Here is a 23,004-nt window from a genome sequence, read left to right as displayed (position 1 = left end):
TCTCCATTCACCAACTGAAGAGACTAGGATGAGTCACTTTGCTTTTTTAAGCCTCAGTTTTCTCACTTGGAAAAGTCAGAAGATGGGAATGCTCATCCCAGAGTGTTACTGGGAACCTCAAATATGAATTCAAATGATAGGTGCTATTTGTTTTATTAGCAGTGCATGGATGAATTATGTATGATTGCTATCTCACTGACCTATGTACTTGTTTTCCGCTGGAAGATGAAGATCTGGATTTAATTCAAAATTACTCTTCCACAGTTCAGCCCAAGAGTTTTCAATATCTGTAAAGATGAAAAGACAAACTGATCCAATAAAGAATGCAATGTTCAGAATTCTCTTAATAACAAACCAGTCAACAACTGGCCCCACAAATCAATTCTTTTCTCTCAGGAACACTGCTGAGCGACATATCCAGGCATTTTAGACCCTTACTGCTCAATGTGTGGTCTCAGCAGCATTGTTATCACCTGGGAGCTTTGTTAGAAATGCAGAATCACAGTCCCACTCCAGAGCTACTGAACCATAATCTGTATTTTAATAAGACCTCCAGGTGATACATATGCACACCGAAGTCTGGGAAGCACTTTTCTGAAACACAGTCAAAACTCTGCTCCCAAACTACCAAGACAATAGATTTCTTCACTAGCTAATAAATATAGGTATAAATATAGCAGAAAACAATTTCCTGCAAAGAGGTATAAATAATTCTAAAGGTAAACTTCTGAAAAGATACATACTTTTTTCCCCCACAGGAACCATCAGACAAATTATTAAGGAATAAAATTTCCCAGGTTGAGTCATACACCTAAAATGTAGGACAATTTTAAAATATTTTACCTTCCATACTATACTGTGTGCCAAACCATTTCTCCTTGAGGTCACATTTTCCCTCATTAGCACCAGAGAGTAGAACAAGATTTGCCTTTTGAGGAACTAGCTGATTAAGGGCTTCAGCAATGACCTAGTTGGGGGGGGGGGGAGACACACACAACAATTATAACTTTAATGTAACACATCTCTGTTAAAAAGGCAAAGCTGGAGTTCCCATTGTGGCACAACAGAAAGGAATCCGACTAGGAACCATAAGGTTGCAGGTTCAATCCCTGTCCTCGCTCAGTGGGTTAAGGATCCAACATTACTATGGCTGTGGTGTAGGCCTGCAGTGTAGCTCCAATTGGACCCCTAGCCTGGGAACCTCCATATGCTGAGGGTGCAGCCCTAAAGACGAAAGACCAAAAAAAAAAAAAAAAAAAAAAAGCAAAGCCATGTTATATTAGATACCCAAGATTCTAGATCCTGATGCTCATAAAACTGTCTATAGCCCATGAACATTCAAATTTATAAAACTTCACTAGTCTGTTAGCTGTTTCTAATATGTTATTTCAGAATGCTATAGACAGTTATCATCTCAAATCCTACTAGTAAGAGCACTAGCAGTGAAAAGAGCTATCATTTACTAAGCTTTTACTATGTGCCAGGTAGTGTTTAACATACGTTATTTTGTTTTTTCCTAAAAACAACCCTAAGGTACACCCATTTTGTGGAAAACAGCCTCGGAAGTTAAAGGTTAAGTAATTTGCTCAGGTTAAAGATTCTGTAATCTGCACAGAAAAATACACCTAAAATTGGCAAAAGTGGAGTTCTAAACAAGTTTATACATAATTCCAAAACTATGCTCTTAACTGCTATGTATTATACTACTCCATACACAAGAATCAATGAAATGATCCCAATGTAAGGCCTCCTTTAATAATCCTTCAGCTACGATGAGGACTAAAACACAAGATTTGTGGGTTAGATCTAAAACCTTAACTACCACTTAAACATCATTTCTTTTGAGAAAAAATAACAAATTGTGGTTCAAAAAAAAAAACACCCAAAAACAAAAACACTTGGACCCCTGGGCACAACCATGCTAAGGAAATGACAAGAATGTGTGGTTGCTGCTTCTTCCTTTACCTTTCCCTATCCTCTTTAAAATTAATAGTTTTAGAATATCCTATACCAAAGTCTCTCAACGTTGGCACTATTAACATCTTGGGTTAGATAATTCTTAGTTGCAGAGTACCATCTTTTGCACTGCAGAATGTTTAGCATCTCTCGCTTCTACGTACTACGTGCCAAGAGCACTCCCCCGCTGTGACAATTGCAATGTGCCCAGACATTGACAAATATCTCCTAGGGGCAAAATCACTCCTGGTTAAGAACTGCTATGCTATATGGAGTAAAGTAACTTATTTCTCAGGACTAGTGAAGGAAAGACTTTGACCAAATATTTATTTTTATGTAATATTATCCATTAGTCATATATTCTGAACTTAGGGCATCTTATGTTTTTCTTGTTGATATCCTCAAAATGATTAACATTTATTGTTTAGTCTTCAACAGAATTAAAAGGTAAGCTAAACATGTCTCTAAGTATGTTTAGTCTCTAAAGCACATAGTTCTTAGAAATGACTTTGGTAGATATTTCAACACTTGAAAAATAGTGGGAGAATAGGACCTAAGAAGAGGACTTGATTTTTCTCCTCATCTTAAAACGTAGTCACAGGAGTTCCCATCATGGCCTAGTGGTTAACGAATCTGATTAGGAACCATGAGGTTGCAGGTTTGATCCCTGGTCTCGCTTAGTGAGTTAATGATCCAGAGTTGCCGTGACACGGCTCAGATCCCACATTGCTATGGCTGTGGCATAAGCTGGCAGCTACAGCTCCAACTGGACCCCTAGCCTGGGAACCTCCATGTGCCACGGGTGCAGCCCTTCAAAGACAGAAAAAAAAAAGTTGCAAACACAAATCATGAAAAATTATTCACAAAACTATTGATATTTCTTCTGTTTAAACAAACAAAAAAACTTGACAAATAAAACCAGGTTTCCTCCATTCCCACAGTTCTTAATCTCACCTTCCTCTTTCTCTACAAGTAAGTTTTAGAAATGAAAACCACCTTACTTCTGGCTTGTATTCAAAAAGAAGCTGATCTCCAGTGAGAAAGTCCTGCAGTGGGTACAGCTGCATGTTTTCACACATGTTTTCCACATACTCAACTGGATCTGTCTGTAAAGAGGTAAAATTATGTCACACCAGAAACTCCCCATTACTTTTCTTAATTTGCCACAAGACAACAAATACTTATCTCTTTTTTAAACAATGAAACCAAAAACTTCCAAACAAATCAGATATAATTTTAGCTTAAAGATCTGATACTCAGAACTCTAAAGAAATTTAGCCAGAGAACTACCTTAAGGAGGAGCTTAACCTAACACCCCTCCAATACCCCATCCTGAGCTTTACAACACACTAGGCTCTAACCGTACTGTAGGTCTTCTTGGGAGAAATTACAACATTGAACACTGAATTGCAACACTGAACCAGTAAATGCTGATGACTGTGATGTCCCTAAAGATGGGGTCTTCATCATTTTATCACTACAGAACTATCACCTGAAAACTATGTAAGCACAAATCAAAATCAATGTAGAAATCAAAATGTGTCCTTAGATGAAAGTCTTGATATAAGAAGTTAATCAGTACATAATCTCGATTTAAAACTGAAATAGGAATTCCCGCCATGGCGCAAGAGGATCAGCAGTGTCTTGGGAACACGGACACAGGTTGATCCCCAACCTGGCAGAGTGGGTTAAGAATCAGGTGTTGCCACAGCTGCTGCCTAGGTCACAACTGTGGCTCGGATCTGATCCCTGGCCTGGCAACTCCATATGCCATGGGGCAGCCAAAAAAAGAAAAAAAACAAAACAAAACTGAAATAACGACCAAAACTTCTCTAACCTATGAAATGGAAATACTCTTCCAGAGGAAAGAAATCAATTCAAGTATTTTCTGAGCACCCAAATGCACAGAGACTTGAAAACTGATAGGTCCTTTAGATACCAAGTGGCTCCATTCCTACATTTTACAATGAGGAAATGCACTCAGACTGATTAGGTAACTTGCCCAGGTCACACGATAAGTAATAGGCAGGGTAGAACTCATGCCTCTTAACATAGCAGTGAACATTCTTTCCCAAAATACCATACTGCTCAGTTCCTTCCTAGACAGTCTCTGGGTTGTCCTCTCATCCAGTGGAAGACAGTACAGAAATGAAGGTTATTACATTCTTTGAGGAGAAATGAATATATCAAATGAGAGATCATGATATATGCTACCTACCACATTATCACATAAAAAAATATGGAAAAAGTATGGAAAGATTCATTATTATCTTTTTTTGTCCCACTTCGGGAAACATTCTTGAATCAAAGTTGATCAGTCACTAAAGTGCTATTACTTTGTATGTGTGTATATGTAGGTTAAGGTACCTTTTCTTTTTAAGTATAAGTGATTTATAGTATTATATCAATTTCAGGTATACGACATAATGATTCCATATTTTTATACATTACAAAATGATCCACACAGTAAGTCTAGTTACCATCTGTCATCATACAAAGTTATAACAGCATTGACTGTATTCCCTATCATTTCCTCATGACTTATTTATCTATAGCTGGAAGTTTGTACTTTCTCCCTATTTCCCTTATCTCCCACTCCCTCAAGTGCTATTACTGCTTAAAATGACTCTCCCCTACTCTGTTCTACATTTTTCAATCAGTGATGTTCTCTAGCCACTTACTTTTAAGTTAACTGTTCTAATCAAAATGCTACAAAATTGAGTGATTCACAATGTTTCCTATGAGAAAACAGAACCCACTAAAAGTAGATCTTTGATGCCAAGGCAATGGAGAAGGAATTAGGAAAAAACACTTATATGCTATCTTTTAATTTAAAAAAATATAATTCACATACCATAAAATTCACATTTTTAAAGTATATAATTAAAAATTAAAAATTTATAATAAATTGTATAATCCACTGGTTTTTAGTATATTATAAAATTGTACAACCATCACCTCTATCTAGTTCCAGGATATTTCCATCAGCCCAAAAGGAAACTTCTATAACCCATTAAGTAGTTGCTCCCTGTTACATCCCTCCCCCAGCCACTGACAACCATCAACCTGTTTTCTGTCTCTATAGATTTATCTAGTCTGGATATTTCACGTAAAATGGAATCACATAACATGTGGCCTATTGTGTCTAGCTTCTTTCACTTACCATAATGTTTTCAAGGTTCATCCATGTTGTAGAATGAATCAGTACTTCATTCCTTTTTATGCTAAATAATACTCCACAGTATACATATTCTACATTTTGTTTAACCATTCACTCATTGAAAGACTTCTGGGTTGTTTCCACTTTTTGGCTATAATGATTAATGCTGCTGTCAACACTAGTGTACAAGTATTTGTGTGGACATATGTTTTCAATTCTCTTGGCTGTATACCTAAAGGTGGAACTGTTGGTTTATATGGTAACTCTATGCTTAACTTTTTAAGGACCTGCCAAACTGTCTTCCAAAGCAGCTGTACCATTTTACACTCCTACCTGAAATACATGAGAGTTTGTTTCTCTACATCTTCTCCAACACTTGTTATCAACTCTCTGATTTTTCTGTCTACCACAAACAGACTGCTTTCCATTACTGTTACATTTTTGTTTCTCTGTCAACAGTAAAGCACTTAAATAGCTTTTTTTTTTCTATTTCGAATAGTTAATTTATAAGACATACTGAGTCCAAGTTCCCATGTGAAATAAAAATTCTTTTTAAATTTCTTAATTAAAAAAGATGGTTTGACTAGTCTGAAAGAGCATTCCTATTTGCCTTTATCAGTGAAGACCAGAAAAATGTCTCAAGAGGAGATACGTCAAATTTGTTAATAAAACAGAAATATGTAAATGCCAAAATAGGCTGAGTTAAGTTAAAATGTAGCAGTTCAGAGATATGGACCTTTCTGATTTTTTTTCTTTTTTTGTGCTGATTATGTTTTAGTCTAAAATGTTTTAAGTTCAGTTTTAAAATCAAGACAAGCATTCATGAATACTGCTAAAGATGAAAAAAATGAGCCACAAAATGGGGAGCTACAAAAAAGGTATCTTGAAATGTCTTGGTAAGAAGGAACTAGAAGAGCAGAAAAAAATATTACTCAACTAATGCTAAAAAGCCAGTCCCTAAAAAAGGAATGAGTATTACTTATGACTATAGTCCACAATTCTTGCTCCCACTCTTCCCTGCCACAGATCTGGCCCACATGTTGTGACAACAGCTAATAAGAACACTGAACAAAATCAGTCCTGCTAAGGCTGATGGCAGGACTTGCAGGTTCTATGCATATCAATCTATTTATAGAGAGGAGTGTCTATAGGACCCTCAAATGGCCAGTACAGGGAGTTCCTGTCATGGCTCAGTGGTAACAAACCCAACTAGTATCCATGAGGATGTGAGTTCGATCCCTGGCCTTGCTCAGTGAGTTAAGAATTTAGCAATGCCTCAAGCTAAAGCATAAGTTGCAGATGCAGCTCAGATCCAGTGTTGCCATGGCTATGGCATAGGCTACAACTGCAGCTCCCATTCAACCCCTGGCCTAGAAACTTCCATATGCCACAGATGTGGCCTTTAAAAAAAAAAAAAAAAAAGTTCTATGGACTCATTCTAAATTGCGGGCTCTTTTTTTCTCTTTTTCTCTTTTCTGAATTACTTTGCTGTACACCTGAAACTAATACAATATTATAAATAAACCATACTTCAAAAAAAACAAAAACAAAAACAAAAAAACCCTACTATTTAACAGTATTGTTTCAACGTTAAATTTCCTGAGCTTGACAATTTTATGAGGTTATATGAGAGAAAACATTTGTTTGTACATGCTAAAAAAACTACAAGAGGTGAAGTACTAAGATATCTGTAACTAAATCTAAAAAAATACCAACAGGGAGTTTCTTGGTAGCCTAGCAGTTAAATGATCCAGTGTTGGCTATTATTGCTGTGGCACAGGTTCGACGCTGGCCTGGGAATTTCCTCATGCCACAGGGTGGCCAAAAAAAAATAGGGAGTTCCCTGTGTGGCTCAGCAGTTAACAAACCCGACTAGGATCCATGAGGATTTGGGTTCGATCCCTGGCCTCACTCAGTGGGTTAAGGAGCCAGCGTTGCCATGAGCTGTGGTGTAGGTCACAGACATGGCTCAGATCTGGTGTTGCTGTGGCTGTGGTGTAGGATGGCAGCCGTAGCTATGATTCAACTCCTAGCTTGGGAACTTGCATATGCTGCGGGTGTGGCCATAAAAAGAAAAAAAAATACACACACACACACACACACACACACACACACACACGAAGAACAAAGAGAGAAGAAAGAAAATATGAGAAAATATTAAGAACTGGTAAATCTAGGTGAAGGATATTACCAGTGATCATTATACTAGCATTACTAGGGTGACTTTTCTGAGAAGTTTAAAAACATGAAGAGAGAAAATACTATTCTGAGGAGGGGTCCATTGGATTCAAAAGATTTGCAAAGGGATCCAAGGCACAAAAAGGGTTTTAAGAAAACTCTGAAAAAACAACAAAATAATGCCATTTGCAGCAACATGGATGGAATTAGAGACTCTCATACTAAGTGAAGTACGTCAGAAAGACAAATACCATGATTATCACTTATATCTGGAGTCTAATATACAGCACAAATGAACCTTTCCACAGAAAAGAAAATCATGGACATGGAGAATAGACTTGTGGTTGCCAAGGGGGAGGGGGAGGGAGTGGGATGGACTGGGAATTTGGGGTTATTAGACGCAAACTATTGCCTTTGGAATGGATAAGCAATGAGATTCTGCTGTATAGCACTGGGAACTATATCTAGTCACTTATGACGGAGCATGATAGTGTGAGAAAAAGGAATGTAAGTGAGTATGTGACTGGGTCACCTTGCTGTACAGTAGAAAATCGACAGAACACTGTAAACCAGCTATAATGGAAAAAAATAAAAATCATTAAATTAAAAAAAAAAAAAGAAAGAAAACCCTGCTCCAAACTCCTTACTTTTCAACTTTCATATACCCTATGCTATAGACATGTAGGATCATTCACTTTTTCACAATACTTCACAGTTCCATAATATGTGCCTCCATTGCTTAAAATGTATCTAAACCTTATCCATTTTTAATGCTGAACTCAATTCAAATGTACTACATCCATGCAGTCTTCTCTGTCCTATTCCAATCAAGGCAAATACTCTCCTTGCCCTGAAATCCCAAAGCACACTGTTTCTAACATTATATATGGTAACTGCTTCATATTACTTTGTAGAATGTCTTCACACTACTTGAGTTCCCAAAATAGCGAGTTCTCCATGAAGGGTTATCAAAGGGATAGACAGGTGAAATGACTTCATAGATCAATGATTGTCATACAGCATGATCTGTGTCAATCTGCCTAATTCTCTGTTACTCAATACAAATACTCAAAAACACAAGACTTAATTTTCACATAGCCTCAAGGCCATCTTGAGACTCACATGACAGAGAGTGGCAGATTTAAAACTCCAGTGACACTTCCAAAAAGAGGGACAATGTCCACACCAGTTTCAACTTGGTCACAGATAACATTCAAAAAAAATTTGATGTCCAGTACCTGTTCTTGGTAATGAAATTCATTATCCTCAATTTTCTGAATTTCTTCAAAAATTCTGTGAAAGAAAATTATAATTAGAGAACATATTTAAATTTCTTATTAGAATCACCACCAAGAAAAGAGAAGTATAAAAATAGACTGCCCATATAAACAAATCCTTAATGTACATTTACATGTAGAGGAATAAGGATATGGAGCCAGTCAAGGAAATTAAGCAATGCCTGGAAAATCATTAAGGCAGGACTAAAGCATGTCTACTGGCAACCTGAAGGTTAACCCAAACTAGGACTGACTCTTGGCCTAATTCTAATAAATATATGTTACCTTTTTTCTGGGCCTAGCTTCTGCAGCATTTTTAAATACTGGAAGACAGTATGAGCAACCTGAAAACAAAACAGTGGTTATACTTGTGCATAAAGTGATATCTATGTAATATTAAAAAAAACCATTTTAATGATTTACCTCATAGAAGTGTTCATAACCTTCATCAGTCAATGTAATAGAAATGCTGAACACTGAATAGGTAGAATTTTGCTCAAATCCTGTCTCACCATTTCCACCAAATAGTGCAAGAGCCCAGCACCTATAGTTATGGGAAAAAATTAATGCAATCAATATCTTAGGATGGATAATATATGAATACTTCAAATTAACAAAACAGGTAAGCTTTCTATTTAAAATTCAGGAAGCCCAGCCTCTGAAGTAAACATGCTTTCCAATAGTAAGTTTAAAAGTACAAGTTTTTTAAAAGTACAAAGGCCTCTCAAGGAATTGTAGTGCATGCAGGAATGAACAGAAGGAATAATAACCATATTGACTTCTTTAATGGAAACACTAATGTAATATTACAGCACAGTAAATCACTAGGAAGAGTTTCATGAAGTCTTGCAATTTTTTGTTGAGGAGAACAGCAAAAATATTAAAATTTCACTTGCTGGGAGTTCCCATTGTGGCTCAGTGGTTAACGAATCTGACTAGTATCCATGAGGATGTGGGTTCGATCTCTGGCCTTGCTCAGTGCATTAAGGATCCTGCATTGCCATGAGCTGTGTTGTAGGTTGCAGAAGAGGCTCGGATCTGGCATGGCTGTGGCTGTGGTGCAGGCCAGCAGCTAGAGCTCCAGTTCAACCCCTAGCCCGGAAACCTCCATAATATGCCGCAGGTGCAGCCCTAAAAAGCAAAAAAAAATTACACTTGCTGGAGGCATTTCTTGAATTCCTTTTTGAATCATCTCCCAGGAAAAGCCTTAAAACACTTCAGATACATTTCTACTTAGAATGTCAAATGAGCTCTTTGAGACTATCAGCTAACCTACAAAGGTTATCCAGGAAAGAAGCATTAAGAATCTATCTTTTCATAACTAGAATAATCCTGAAAGTCTACAGCAAGGAGGGAGGAAGCCAGAATAAAAAATGTGAAATTCCAATAAAGTTCAGTAAGGTAGAAAGGTTATACAAATCTCAAATCATATTACATTTATTGTGTAAGGCATATATGCACTTAATATCATTCTTTTTTCCTGTTATAACCCTGCCCTCTCAGTTTTCTTAGAATAATCTAGTACGCATCAACGTTTTAGAGTTTTATTGAAATCTCTCATCTACTTTTCTATTCTTGAATTAGTGTACAGAAAAATCAAAAAAGGAATTGCTTTAATGTACTGGTCTTGATTCTAAAGCTGTATTTCTATTCTTTGGATAGGAAATGTAAACAACTGCTTAAACACATTCTGTTAACATGGCTGTATATACTGTTCACAGTCCCCATATATTTATATGATTCACCTGCCCAATAACGTTTTCATTAAAGCATGCCTTCTGGGTGGGAAAGCCTGGAGATCCACAGCATTTAAATAACTGACTTAATTACTATTGAAATCCAAGTTACTGATTAGAGCTGACCTTTTATGTAATGTTGGACTCTATTTATGAATTTAAAAATTCTGGGTACAACTACTTCCAACATGAGCTAAAAGATGGCTTCCAAGGAAATACACAGATATAATACAGCCAGCATAATAATCCAGGTTAGGAAAGAGACTATAATTGACCATAAGATTTGATTCTAGACTTCCTAGCAGATAAAGCAAAAAAAAAAAAAAAAAAAAAAAATTAAAGAATGGAGAAAGGGTGGGGGAAAAAACTGTAACTGCAATGTATACATCTAAGGATAACCTGACCCCCTTGCTGTACAGTGGGAAAATAAAAAAAAAATAAAAAATAAAAAAAAAAAAAAAGAATGGGTTTTATAACAAATTATTGTCTGTGATTTTTCTTCAGAGATTGCTACAATGAAAATACTTAATAATGAAACACTTACTTTTTTCTAAGGTAGGAAAGAATGCTGCCTTTGCCTTCATGTCCAACCAGCCAAGAGATATAATGAAGTGGCTTCGACCTTTAAAAAAAAAAAAAAGTTAAGGTCAGAAAATCTTACTTCTGAGATTGATATTTGAAAATGCAGTCATACTTATTCTCACATAAATTCCACTAAATATAAAACTATAAATAATTTGACAGCAGCAAGATAAAAACAGAAAACAGGATAAAGTTTAAATTCTTTATGTGAAATCATTGAATGAGTACAAACATTCCAAAATCTAAGACTACTACTTTTTCTCTTGAATATCAACTTTTTTTTTCATAGTAGAATATTTCTCTTTTAGAAAGATTTGGAAATAATACAGATTCTTTATCATTTTAGAAGCTAATGCAGATATGAATCATTCTGTATCTATAAAAGCTTTCGGCACTACATCAGGCTAGATGGTAAGCTGAAAAGTGCTGCTTTAAGGGTCAGAAAATCTAGGGAGTTCCCGCCGTGGCTCAGCGGTTAACAAATCTGACTACCGTCCATGAGGACATGGGTTCAATCCCTGGCCTTGCTCAGTGGATTAACGATCCTACGTTGCCCTGAGCTTGGATCCTGCATTGCCATGGTTGTGGCGTAGGCCAGTAGCTACAGCTCCAATTTGACCCCTAGCCTGGGAACCTCCATATGCCACAAAAAGTAAAATAAAATAATTAAAATAAAATAAAACAAAATAATAAAATAAAATAAAATAAGGGTCAGAAAATCTAGCTTATAGTTTTAGTTATTTGTTAAAGCAAGTGCATGATCTTGAGCAAAAGACTCAATATTTTCTTTTTCTCTTCACTTGCTTAACTATTTATAGGATTTTCTTTTTTTTCATTTTTAAAGTTTTATTGAAGTGTAGTTGATTTACAATGTTGGGACTCATAGGATTTTTCGTGAAAACACAGTAACAAGTGTACAAATTCTTTCTTGTATAATAACACACTTTAAAAGTCTGAGCAGTTGTTTAAATGTTATTCACATTGCCTTTTCCCACTGGCTTCTACTATAATTTCAGGAATATATTCCTACTAAAAATATACAGAAAAATAGAGCTGGGAAATCTAAACATTCCTAAACTAAAAAAAAAATATATTGTGAAGTTCCCGTCGTGGCTTAGCGGAAATGAATCTGACTAGCATCCATGAGGATGCAGGTCCACTCCCTGGCCTCGCTCAGTGGGTTAAGGATCCGGTGTTGCCATAAGCTATGGTGTAAGTCTCAGACATGGCTTGGATCTGGCATTGCTGTGGCTGTGGCCAGCAGCTACAGCTCTGATTCAACCCCTAGCCTGGAACCCTCCATATGCTGTGGGCGTGGCCCTAAACAAACAAACAAACAAACAAAAATTGAGCTAGGAAATCCAAACATTCCTAAATTTTAAAATTAGTTTACAGAATTATACTCAGTAAACTCTTAAAAGTCATTGTTTAAAATATGAATTTGACGTGTTTTAGATTATAGTTATCCTAAAACTGATACAGAGGAGCAAAATCAGTTAAAGAATAAACCAAACTGGAGTTCCCGTCTTGGCACAATGGAAACGAGTCCAACTAGGAACGATGAGGTTGTGGGTTCGATCCCTGATCTCGCTCAGTGGGTTAAGGATCTGGCGCTATCACGAGCTATGGTGTAGGTCACAGGCGCAACTCAGATCTGGCATTGCTGCAGCTCTGGTGTAGGCTGGCAGCTGTAGCTCTGATTCAACCCTTAGTCTGGGAACCTCCATATGCTGTGGGCTCTGATTCAACCCTTAGCCTGGGAACCTCCATATGCTGTGGGCGCGGCCCTAAAAAGCATTTAAAAAAAAAAAAAATGAACCAAGTTGATTACATGCTATCTGATTAGTGATTACATTTACATCTGAATAAATGTAACTGTACCATATTTGGTAATTCTGGAGTAATTTCTCTTGTTTCTTTATTAAAAAAAAAAAAAACTGAACCAAAATATACAGAAATGTTAACAGTTTTTGGAAAACAGAATCATGGATGACTTTTTTCTACTTGTCAGTAGTTTTCAAGATTCAACAATGAATTACTTTAGTAATCAGGTGGAGGATAAAAAAGGCACTGTTAATTACAAAAAAAAAAAAAGAGAAATGCAGAAAAGGAGAAAAATGACATATATAGCATAATTCTATTTCCAAAAAAGATGTGTTTTATATTCATCATTTTAATGTCTGAAGGACATATAAGAAACTATTAATGTTGGGCATATCTCTGAGGACAGACAAGGAGAAGTAGAGCTTTACTTTTTACTTAATATTTGTTTGTCCTCAATAATTTTTTTTGGTTGTGCCCATGGCATGTAGAAGTTCCTGAGCCAGGGATCAAACTTGCGCCATAGCAGTAACAATGCCAGATCTTTAACCACTAAGCCACCAAGGAAATCCATCCTGAATATTTTAATACTTTACAAGCATATTTTATAGTCAGAATTTAATACAAAGGGAATAAGCTTTAAAATATGCTTATAATCATTTTAACACTTTTGGGGATACTCTAACATAACTATACAATCAAAGTATATTACTTTTTCCTATATTATTCTTGCACTAAAGCAAGCAGACATAGACATTCGCTACTTTTTTACTGGACACATACTGTTCTTGTTAGCTTTAGGGGACTTGATTGTTAAAAGCATTTTTTACTAAGCTTAAGTAACACACGTTACTTTTTTCCTTCTGCCTGTTTGTGTGCCTTCATAGGATCTATTGATAATGGTTTTAGAAACTTACGTTAAATTTTTATCAGTACTTTAGCATTTATTTTTAATGAGAAAAGCATTTGTAGCCACTGACTGATCTTTATCTTTAAAGAACTTCATAACCAATATAAATTGCTCTTGCAAGATAATTAAATAAATTGAAATGTTTTCTAATTTCTAAAAATCGGCCCTCATTCCCAACTCAAGTTAAGTCCTTGAGATTTATGCTATATTGTATTCCAGGCTCAAAATTATTTAACTTTTCTTTTGACAAGATCAAACTAAATGGTCGTCACTGACAAATCATAAGCTAGTATATATTCATACTCAAAGTACTAAAGAAAATAATTAGAAAAGTTAGCATTCACACTAAGATAATTTCAAAGACTAAGGAAAGGCAAGTAATTATAAGAAGATTCTACCTTTTATACTAAAGAAGACATTAAAATATATAGCAAAGGCTTGAACAATCCAGGAGTAGTAAGATCTCAGTTTACTATATAACCTGTGTTTATAAAACCAGAACCCCCAAATTTAAACCATTTAGTATGCTTTTAAAATATGATTCTTGGAGTTACCATTGTGGCTTAGCGGTAACGAACCTGACTAGCATCCGTGAGGATGAAGGTTCGATCCCTGGCCTCACTCAGTGGGTTAAGGATTCAGCATTGCCATGAGGTCCCAGATGCGGCTCAGATCTGGAGTTGGTTGCTGTGGCTGTGGCATAGGCTGGCAGCTCCAGTTCCGATTAGACCCCTAGTCTGGGAATTTCGTATGTCATGGGTGCGGCCCTAAAAGCCAAAAATAAATAAAAATTTAAAAAGTAAAATAAAATATGATTCTCACTCATTACTGAATGGAGTAAATATGCCCTTGAACTCTTACCTGTAATGTTGCTGTTGAGGGGGGAGTGCCCATGTGATGGTCAGAGCGTGAATTTTTCTGATTGGAACAACTGAACAAAAATATTTTTCAGAAGAACAGATATAAGTGTTTCTCCATTACTTATAATACTATGTTACATGAAATTTTTTTAATTCAATATATTTCATCCTTCAAAAAGCAGGGGAAAGTTAAATACAATGCAATCATTATTTTAAGTTGCCAATTTTCCAATTTGAATAATGCAATTTTTGTAAAATTATTTCCAATTTGGTTTCACAAGTAAAGAAAGCATGGATAGAGGAATTACGAAAATACGAATGCATACCCTTTCTTGCAGGATGGATCCCTTCCTCCAAGAAAGGGTATGGACAAGGAGTAAGAAGACCCATGGTGAAATCCAGCAATACTACTATCTTGCTATCTGTGTTTACACAACCTAGAGAAAATCGCTTGCATTTAAATCTTTCTGAATCTATTATGGTATGGATGAGTGGGGTAAGGTTAAAAAGTAACTCAATGATTCTCTCCAATGCTATTATGCTAGGATTCTATGAAAAGAAAATCTAAAGCCAGAAAGAGCACAACGAAAAATAAGCTGTCTCTGGGAAGATCACCTTAGATAGAACGCAAGCAGCAGCACATAAATAGAGTGCGACAAAAAAGGGTGTGACAGAAAGTCACTGGGCAGAGGGAGGGGAGAGGAAAAAGACTGGCAATGGAGTAAAGGAGAAGGGAATACCTAGGCAATTAAGAGAAAGAAAAAATATCTGCCATGGTAAAAAGAGCAAAGAAAGAGAAATGGTGAATTAGGAAATGTTCTCACAATCATTCACTATGGGCCAGTCGTTAAGTAAATTATAGCATAAACATGTGATGACTCATTGGGCAGTTATTACAAATATAATATTAAATGAAAAAAGCAAGAGATAGATGTCTATATACTTTAAAATCTCAACTAAGTTAAGAAAATACACCTACAGAAATGTAAAAGGAAATCTGCCAAAACCACTTCTCTGGATGGTAACTTTAAGAGTGACCCCCCCCTTTTACATTAAATTTGTCTTCATTTAACAAAAATTGTTTTTATAATGAAGCTAAAAGGAAATGATTTCCAAAGTGTTTTCCCATCCTTTATTTTTCTCTTTTAAAGGCAAAAAAAAAGAGCAGAACACAGATAAAATGAAATAGGAAAGAAAAAGCCAAGAACAAAAGGAAAATAGGCGAAAGCATGACACAGACTTAATCAAGTAGAATCAAGGTACCAGACCAATCAATCTGCTACTAGTTAATGGCCTGCTATCTATCACTAGTTGGATTTCCACTATCTACCTACTCCCTTTCAAACCCAGCTGTACTTTCTGTTGTATTCTCATTTTCAAAGAAAATTGGCAGCCTCAATTAAGTTTTAGAGAATGGGCTAAAGTTATTTCAAACAGTTTTAAACCTTTGGTTCACGAACCTCTATAAAGTTTGTTAAATGCTGGTGTGTCAAATGGATCCGTTAAATGGCCAAAGTTTGGTTTGGGTAACCCACTGAAAATAAAACAAATACATTAAGATTTAATTGGCAAAAGCCTTTATAAGCAGTATCTTTAGGGATGCCTACCTGATAGGTATTTATAATCTATTCTATATATTCCTGGTTGAAAAGTATTCTAGGCATAAGAAAACAGATGGCAACAAAGCCACAAAACCCAGAACTACACAAACTATTCTTAACCTCAGTCCCAATAACTCGAATACTTTATATTTACTGCCTCTATCAGTCCCATTCAACTTTAGTTCTCCACTTAATACAAAAGCCATTTCAGAAAGAAAACTTAGACTAGAGACATTTTTTAATCCAACAAATATATATGGAGTGATTACTAGGTATAAAGTACTATATTAGGTGCTAGGGTATTTAAAAAACTTAGACTCTCCTTCTAGAGGCTTCCCACCTGGTTGAATATATTGAAACTAACATTTCTTCTAAAACACGGTCAAAATGAATCAGTATTAAATACCCAGATTTTTTAACCTGTCTGATTAAGGAACCAAAGTTCTTAAGTGAAAAATATTTAAGAGGATTTTTTAAAGCTTAAAATTTAAATTCTTATCAGAGATTGACAAGACCGAATCAATTCCTCTACTGAAATACCTCTGATTTTATCAGTAAAGTCTCACAGTGAAACACATTTCAGTCTGCCATTTGACATTTCATAGCTCATATTCATTTTTTACCAAATCAAGCAAACAAAAATGTAAAACAACTCCATAACTTTGTCATGGCTCTCATTATCTACCCATACTTAAAAGTACTGCTAATTACCAATAGAAATGTATATAAAGCCATAATAATAGTAACCAATCATTTGTTATGACAAATTATTCTAACATCTTTTAAAGCTAATTTTTCTTTCATAAATTTAAAACAAATTGTCTTAGAATGAAGAACTGGAAAAAGTCTAGCTTACTCACCTGATGCAAGAAAAAATAATCTCATTTCACTAAGTTTACTAAAATGCAAATTGCTAGGGTGGGAGGAGAGATTCATTGCTTCAGAATTAATTTTTTTTGTATTCTTTGTAACAAAAATGTAACAATAAAATGTCTATTTTGATGGAATTTGAGGTGGTCAAAAAATATCTTTTTGAACTGGAACGCTATGTCCAATTTCTAATAAAACATAATTTGGTTCAAGTATATGCAATAAGCTTTCAGGCAACACACAGTCAATCATCATCTACAAAATTATTTCCTTTACGGGGGAAAAGCATTCCAAGTTCCAAACAACTGACTTAAAAAACAAACTTTGAGAACACAATTTGTTCTGAAAAAGGGAATACATATAAGTATGTGTAACCCACTTATATTTATGTGTATTCTGCCTCTCAATATAATATTTGCTTTCACATCATAGTTTCAAACATTCTACACAGTAACAGAAAAACTCTGAATAAACATAAAAAGAGACAAATTCTTCAGTTACTGCTTGCTATATGTTTATAAGCTTTTAAATTCTGAACTACAAAAACTATGGAAACTTGGGTTCCCATCTTAGTTTTCTCACTCAAAAGCTTTGTGATCTTACTAAACTACTTTAAGTCTTAATTTAATCACCTGTTTAAAAAATAAACTGAAAGCGAAAACCTCTGAAACTCATACAAGAAGACATGGCCTGTTTAACTTTACAGGTATGTGATTTATGAAAATAAATGTCTTACTTGTTTGGTATCTGAGAGAAGATTTCAGTCACCCACTTTTCCAAAGTATCCAGTGTTTCTTGGTGGAGAGGGCAGGAAGGAGACATGGAAAGGCAATGTTGTTACTAAAGGTAGAAATGCAATTTCGATTTCTCACTTATCTTTTGCTATAAAACAAATGAATAATTTGGGGAAATCACTTGCCACTCCTTAATTGGTAATCAGTAACAGGAAAAATAACAATAGTTAAGAAAACCTTGAGACACATATAATTTTGTTAGACTGCTTTATTCTTTCTCCCTGGTGAAGTTAGAAAAAGTACACAAGTAGGAAAAAGAAGTTTTTATCATTAGGCTAGTGTGAAGGACCAAGATATAAGAATACATCAATCATTCCCCTACCCCATTCCAAAATTTATTTCCTCTAGGAAAGTTTCTCTTAACTAACCTACACTACACTAATCCTTCTCAACAGCTCATAGGTACTATTATACTCCATTATTTTATATTAATTCATACTTAAGGTTTTAATGCATTGTCTTCTTAGGTTACACATGATTTCTATCTTTTTAAAATTTTCTTATAGTTTTTAATTTTCTTACATTCTTTTGAAATTTCTAGTAAAACAGGAGGTCTAAATGAAAAAGGAACCCCGTTAGGAGTTCCATTGCGGCTTAGTGGGTTAAGAACCCAACAGTCTCTGTGAGGGTGCAGGTTGGATCCCTGGCCTCATTCAGTGGGTTAAGGATCCAGTGGTGCCGCAAGCTACAGCAGAGATCGCAGATGCAGCTCAGATCTGGTGCTGCTGTGGCTGTGGTGTCAGTTTGCACCTGCAGCTCCAATTCGACCCCAGTCCAGGAATTTCCATATGCCATGGTGAGGCCATAAGAAAAAAAAAGAAGAAAGGAAAAGGAACCCTTTTAGTGTTATCCTAATGACTCATTACCACCACTGGATAGTATTTGTAAATTCCACCAGACACATGACTTTCACTAATTCTCAAAAGAGAGGCCCCAGTTCATAAAATACAAAACACAAATTAGACTAGTCAAGTCTTGAATTACACTATTTATAAAGATATTTTACTCATAAATGGTATAATAATTGCTAAAGTTCCAAAATCAATTGACTCCAGATGGGACAAGCTTTTCTTATCAAATATCTGGGGCTTATTTTAGAAATCCGCAACAAGCATTAATATGCTCTTATATTTGTTACCACACAGAAGAGAATGCGAAAGAATCTATACCTAGTTGAAGAAAAATGCATGTTCATGACAGATTTGGAAACAAAAATTAAAACTGTAAATTAACATTACATATCAAATATGAAATTGCCTATTTTAAAAATATTGTAAAAGGAATCCAGAAGCACATTTGTAGTTTGAATGCCATACCACATCCATAACTTTACATTCAAGTCAACTTTTAATTTTATTTATTTATTTATTTTGTCTGTTTGCCTTTTCTAGGGCCACTCCTGCGGCATATGGAGGTTCCCAGGCTAGGGGTCGAATCGGAGCTACAGCTGCCGGCCTACGCCAGAGCCCCAGCAACGCAGGATCCGAGCCGCGTCTGCAACCTACACCACAGCTCACGGCAACGCCGGATCGTTAACCCACTGAGCAAGGGCAGGGATCGAACCCACAACCTCATGGTTCCTAGTCGGATTCGTTAACCACTGCACCACGACGGGAACTCCTCAAGTCAACTTTAGTGGACTAATTTTAAACCTTAAAATGTACCAAGTTGGCTCTAACCTCAATTTTGACAATGAAAGAACAAAATTTTATAAAAAGGAGAATCACATTAGGGAAAGAGGGTTAGTTTTTCAAAAAGAAATATGCAAACTCTAAGGAATATCAAAAGGAATAGTTTTTAGCAAATGACTGATTTTGAAAAATAGCCTAAGGAGATTAAAATATAAAGAAAACAAAAGAAAGGTACTGTAACTTCTTTCATGAGAAAAGCTGACACAATATTACCTTCAGTAATAATAAAAGAAGGAAAAGAGGTATTGATCAGTATTTTTACATTTAAGAAAAATTAATCACGTCATTTTACTAGACCCTATGTAAGGATGAGAAGACAAATAGTGTGTCCTATAAGAGTTTATGTTTAATACAAATTAAATGCAAAACCAGAGATAACAGAGGCCACAGCTGAATGTGGCTTAATAGACCAATTCACAATCTATTGCACATTAATATACTTGGACTAGCTCAGCAATAAGACCCGTGTCTATAAGAGAAAAAAAAATTTGCCTGAGGATCAGATGATTTTGTGCTTCCCTGAGTTTTGTCTCTCCAAATTCTGATTTCCCTTAGTTCATATTAGGATCAAGCACCAAAGTAAATTAATAGTGTACTGCAACACTGATAAGACAGACAAATCCTAAGAAAGCACTACTTTCAAGTAATTCTAATGGCCACGGTAGGCAATATTACCTTTGGATTGAACCACTAAAGTCATGTAGTGAGCAGAATAGAAACGCATCCAGAATTCTCTCAGTCTAGCATGTGTATCAATATTATTTCTTTTTGGCTCATGTTTAAGAGTTTCAGCATTTCCTATAAAGAGATGAAAAAGATTATAGAAATGACTAAATTTACTTTGTTAAAAGTCTACACCAACAATGCATCCTCTGCTACTATATTTAACAAACGAAAGAACCCAAATGACTCAAAATATTGAGTGTATATATATATATATATATATATATGACAAAAATTCACAAGAAACAATTTCAAAAGTATATTTTAACACATAAGGAATTAACCTCTAGTTGACAATACCGTAACAATGGTAATTGCCTTAAGCTCCCTTTCTTAATTAGTCCACTATTCAATACAGGTTTCATCTCTAAATTACTTCAGTAATATAATTCTTTTTTTTTTTTTTTTTTTTTTTTTTTTTGTCTTTTTGCCTTTTCTAGGGCTGCTCCCACCGCATATGGAGGTTCCCAGGCTAGGGGTCTAATCGGAGCTGTAGCTGTCGGCCTACGCCAGCAGACTGCTCAGGATCCAAGCCGAGTCTGTGACCTACACCACAGCTCACGGCAACGCCAGATCCTTAACCTACAACAGGAACTCTTGCATAATTCTTAAAAATAAACCACATAGGAGTTCCCATAGTGGCTCAGTGGTTAATGAACCTGACTAGTATCTATGAGGACGTGGGTTCAATCTCTGGCCTCGCTCAGAGGGTTAAGGATCCAGCACTGCCATGAGCTGTGGTGTAGGTTGAAGACGCAGCTTGGATCCTGCCCTGCTGTGGCTGTGGTGTAGGCCAGTGGCTACAGCTCCGATTGCACCCCTAGCCTGGGACCCTCCATATGCCACGGGTGTGGCCCTAGAAAGACAAAAAATAAAATAAAATAAAAATGAGCCACATAAAACAAGGATGTCATATAAAGTGTATATAACTGCACAAACAAGAAAAACATTCTATGGGAGTTCTTGTGGCTCATCGGTAGCAAATCCGAATTAGTATCCATGAGGTCGTGGGTCTGATCCCAGGCCTCGCTCAGTGGGTTGAGGATCTGGCATTGCTATGAGCTGTGGTGTAGATCGCAGACATGGCTGAGATCCTGCGTTGCTGTGGCTGTGGTGTAGGCCGGCAACAACAGCTCCAATTCAACCCCTAGCCTGGGAATTTCCATATGCTGCAAATATGGCCTTAAAAAGACAAAAAAAAAGAAAAAGAAAAACCTTTGAATGAAGTACCATTCAGATCAACCCACTGCAGATTCTACTCTGGTCAAGAGGATTAATACACAGCTATAATAACTGAATTCTAACACTAAGAAAAAGCCTTGGTGAAAAACAGATACCATTTAAACAGCTTACCAGTTACACAAAATTAGGTCACAGCTCAAAAACTACTAGAGAAAGAAAGCATTGCTGAATCTTTGTTGATAAATGGAAATGTCAGATTGGGGTAAAGTAAAAACTTTATAATCAGATAAAGATGTTCAAATCCCACATCCACTACTATTGGATTTAAGCAAATTACTTCCCTAAGCCTATTTCTTTATTTTTAAAAACAGAGATTATAATGGTACCCAGCTTATAACATTGTTATGATGACTGAATGGGATAATTCATGTAGTGTTAGCAGACTATATGGCACCCAGAAAACATTCACAAAACATTAGGTGCTATTCCTGATATATCTAATGTTAGAGAACCAAATACTGGCATGCTTAACTACCTTCTATTTGAAAAGCTACCTACCCTAAAAGGTAAAAGGTACGTAGGCTAACCTACCTCTATAACTTTCCAATCTTTATAAACTATTCATACTCTCAATCTTCCTTTACTAGAAAATATGAAATAAGATAGAGTATTTATTATCTTACCCCAAAAAAATTTTCCCATAGGATGTCCAGGTCTAGCAAGGCTTCCAAACAACATTTCCTTTCTGTTTGCATCAGAGGGTCTTGCAAGTTGATATTCTGTCAGTTTTAAGGAAACACTTTTAATAAATTCATTATCTTGAGTTATTATCTCAAAATTCAAGCTTAAATAACTAAAAGTAAGGAAATAGCAAAAATTAATTTTATGAATCGTGTAGTTAAGACTGAAGTGGAGAACTCAATGATCTAGGACAAGTTCTATCATTCTTTTTTAACTCTGGATAGTCAATTCACCTTTCTGAGGTTTTTCCTTATTTTCAAATGAAACAGATAGTTAATGATCTGAAGGTTAAAATTCTGGGAAGCTGCATCCCAGGTTTTACTAACAAAAGTGCTAATAAATACTATCTAAGAACTTTGTCATATATATTGTTTAAATTTTCTCTAAAGCCAACTATGTTGGTAATTAAGTGTTAGTGAGAATAGTCACTTTGAAGTCAGAAATATCTGGGCCAGAATCCAAATTCTGCCATTTACTAAGCTGTACTACCTTGAGAGAGGTGTCTTACTTTCCTGATTCCACTTCTACATCTTTAATAAGTAGTTACTAGTATCTAGCTCGCAGGATTTTTAAAAGGATTAAATAAGATATATTCCTTTTACCAAACAACTACATACTAGCTGCTGGATGTAGAAAGTTCAGAATCAAAGCAGAGGCAAGATATCAAGCTAAAGAGAAAAGGAAGAAACAATTTTTGAAAAAGCCCGTCTAAGCCTCAGTTTCATTGTATGTCAAAATAAGGATAACGTAGGTGATAAATAATCATAATAAAGTAGATAATAAGTGCTCAATAAATGTTAGCTATTATTAATCATCATAGGAATAATGGCAAGGCATTGCAAATGTTTAATAAGGAGAGTGACATTATAAAGTTGTAAATGTGGAAGCAAAAGTAGATAGAAAAAACTGATTAGGAGCCATC

General features: G+C 35.6%; 2 protein-coding genes across 3 annotated transcripts in view; both read right to left on the bottom strand.

Moving 5' to 3' along the window:
- RAB3B (RAB3B, member RAS oncogene family) overlaps nucleotides 1–23,004 on the bottom strand; it is a 580,278-nt gene that overhangs the window by 404,920 nt on the left and 152,354 nt on the right. The gene's annotated exons all lie outside the window — the stretch shown is intronic.
- The window catches only part of NRDC (nardilysin convertase), an 89,413-nt gene that overhangs the window by 18,230 nt on the left and 48,179 nt on the right, over nucleotides 1–23,004 (bottom strand). For both annotated transcript variants that reach the window (XM_003482082.5, XM_003127978.7), the window contains 12 exons: nucleotides 22,025–22,120; nucleotides 20,112–20,234; nucleotides 17,688–17,745; nucleotides 15,941–16,014; nucleotides 14,482–14,551; nucleotides 10,852–10,929; nucleotides 8,995–9,115; nucleotides 8,857–8,915; nucleotides 8,533–8,587; nucleotides 2,958–3,062; nucleotides 844–967; nucleotides 201–287 (listed from right to left, as the gene is read on the bottom strand). In XM_003482082.5, the coding sequence (XP_003482130.1) occupies nucleotides 201–287; nucleotides 844–967; nucleotides 2,958–3,062; nucleotides 8,533–8,587; nucleotides 8,857–8,915; nucleotides 8,995–9,115; nucleotides 10,852–10,929; nucleotides 14,482–14,551; nucleotides 15,941–16,014; nucleotides 17,688–17,745; nucleotides 20,112–20,234; nucleotides 22,025–22,120 (1,050 nt within the window). The remainder of the gene's footprint in view (nucleotides 1–200; nucleotides 288–843; nucleotides 968–2,957; nucleotides 3,063–8,532; nucleotides 8,588–8,856; nucleotides 8,916–8,994; nucleotides 9,116–10,851; nucleotides 10,930–14,481; nucleotides 14,552–15,940; nucleotides 16,015–17,687; nucleotides 17,746–20,111; nucleotides 20,235–22,024; nucleotides 22,121–23,004) is intronic.

This window comes from Sus scrofa, chromosome 6 (genome assembly GCF_054392235.1).
Source record: "Sus scrofa isolate SSC_HxYL_T2T_F1_AM1 chromosome 6, Sscrofa_HxYL_maternal_Yorkshire_Landrace_v2.0, whole genome shotgun sequence".
NCBI lineage: Eukaryota > Metazoa > Chordata > Mammalia > Artiodactyla > Suidae > Sus > Sus scrofa.
The sequence above is the reverse complement of the archived record's forward strand: the minus strand, read 5'-3'. Positions and strand labels throughout refer to the sequence as shown.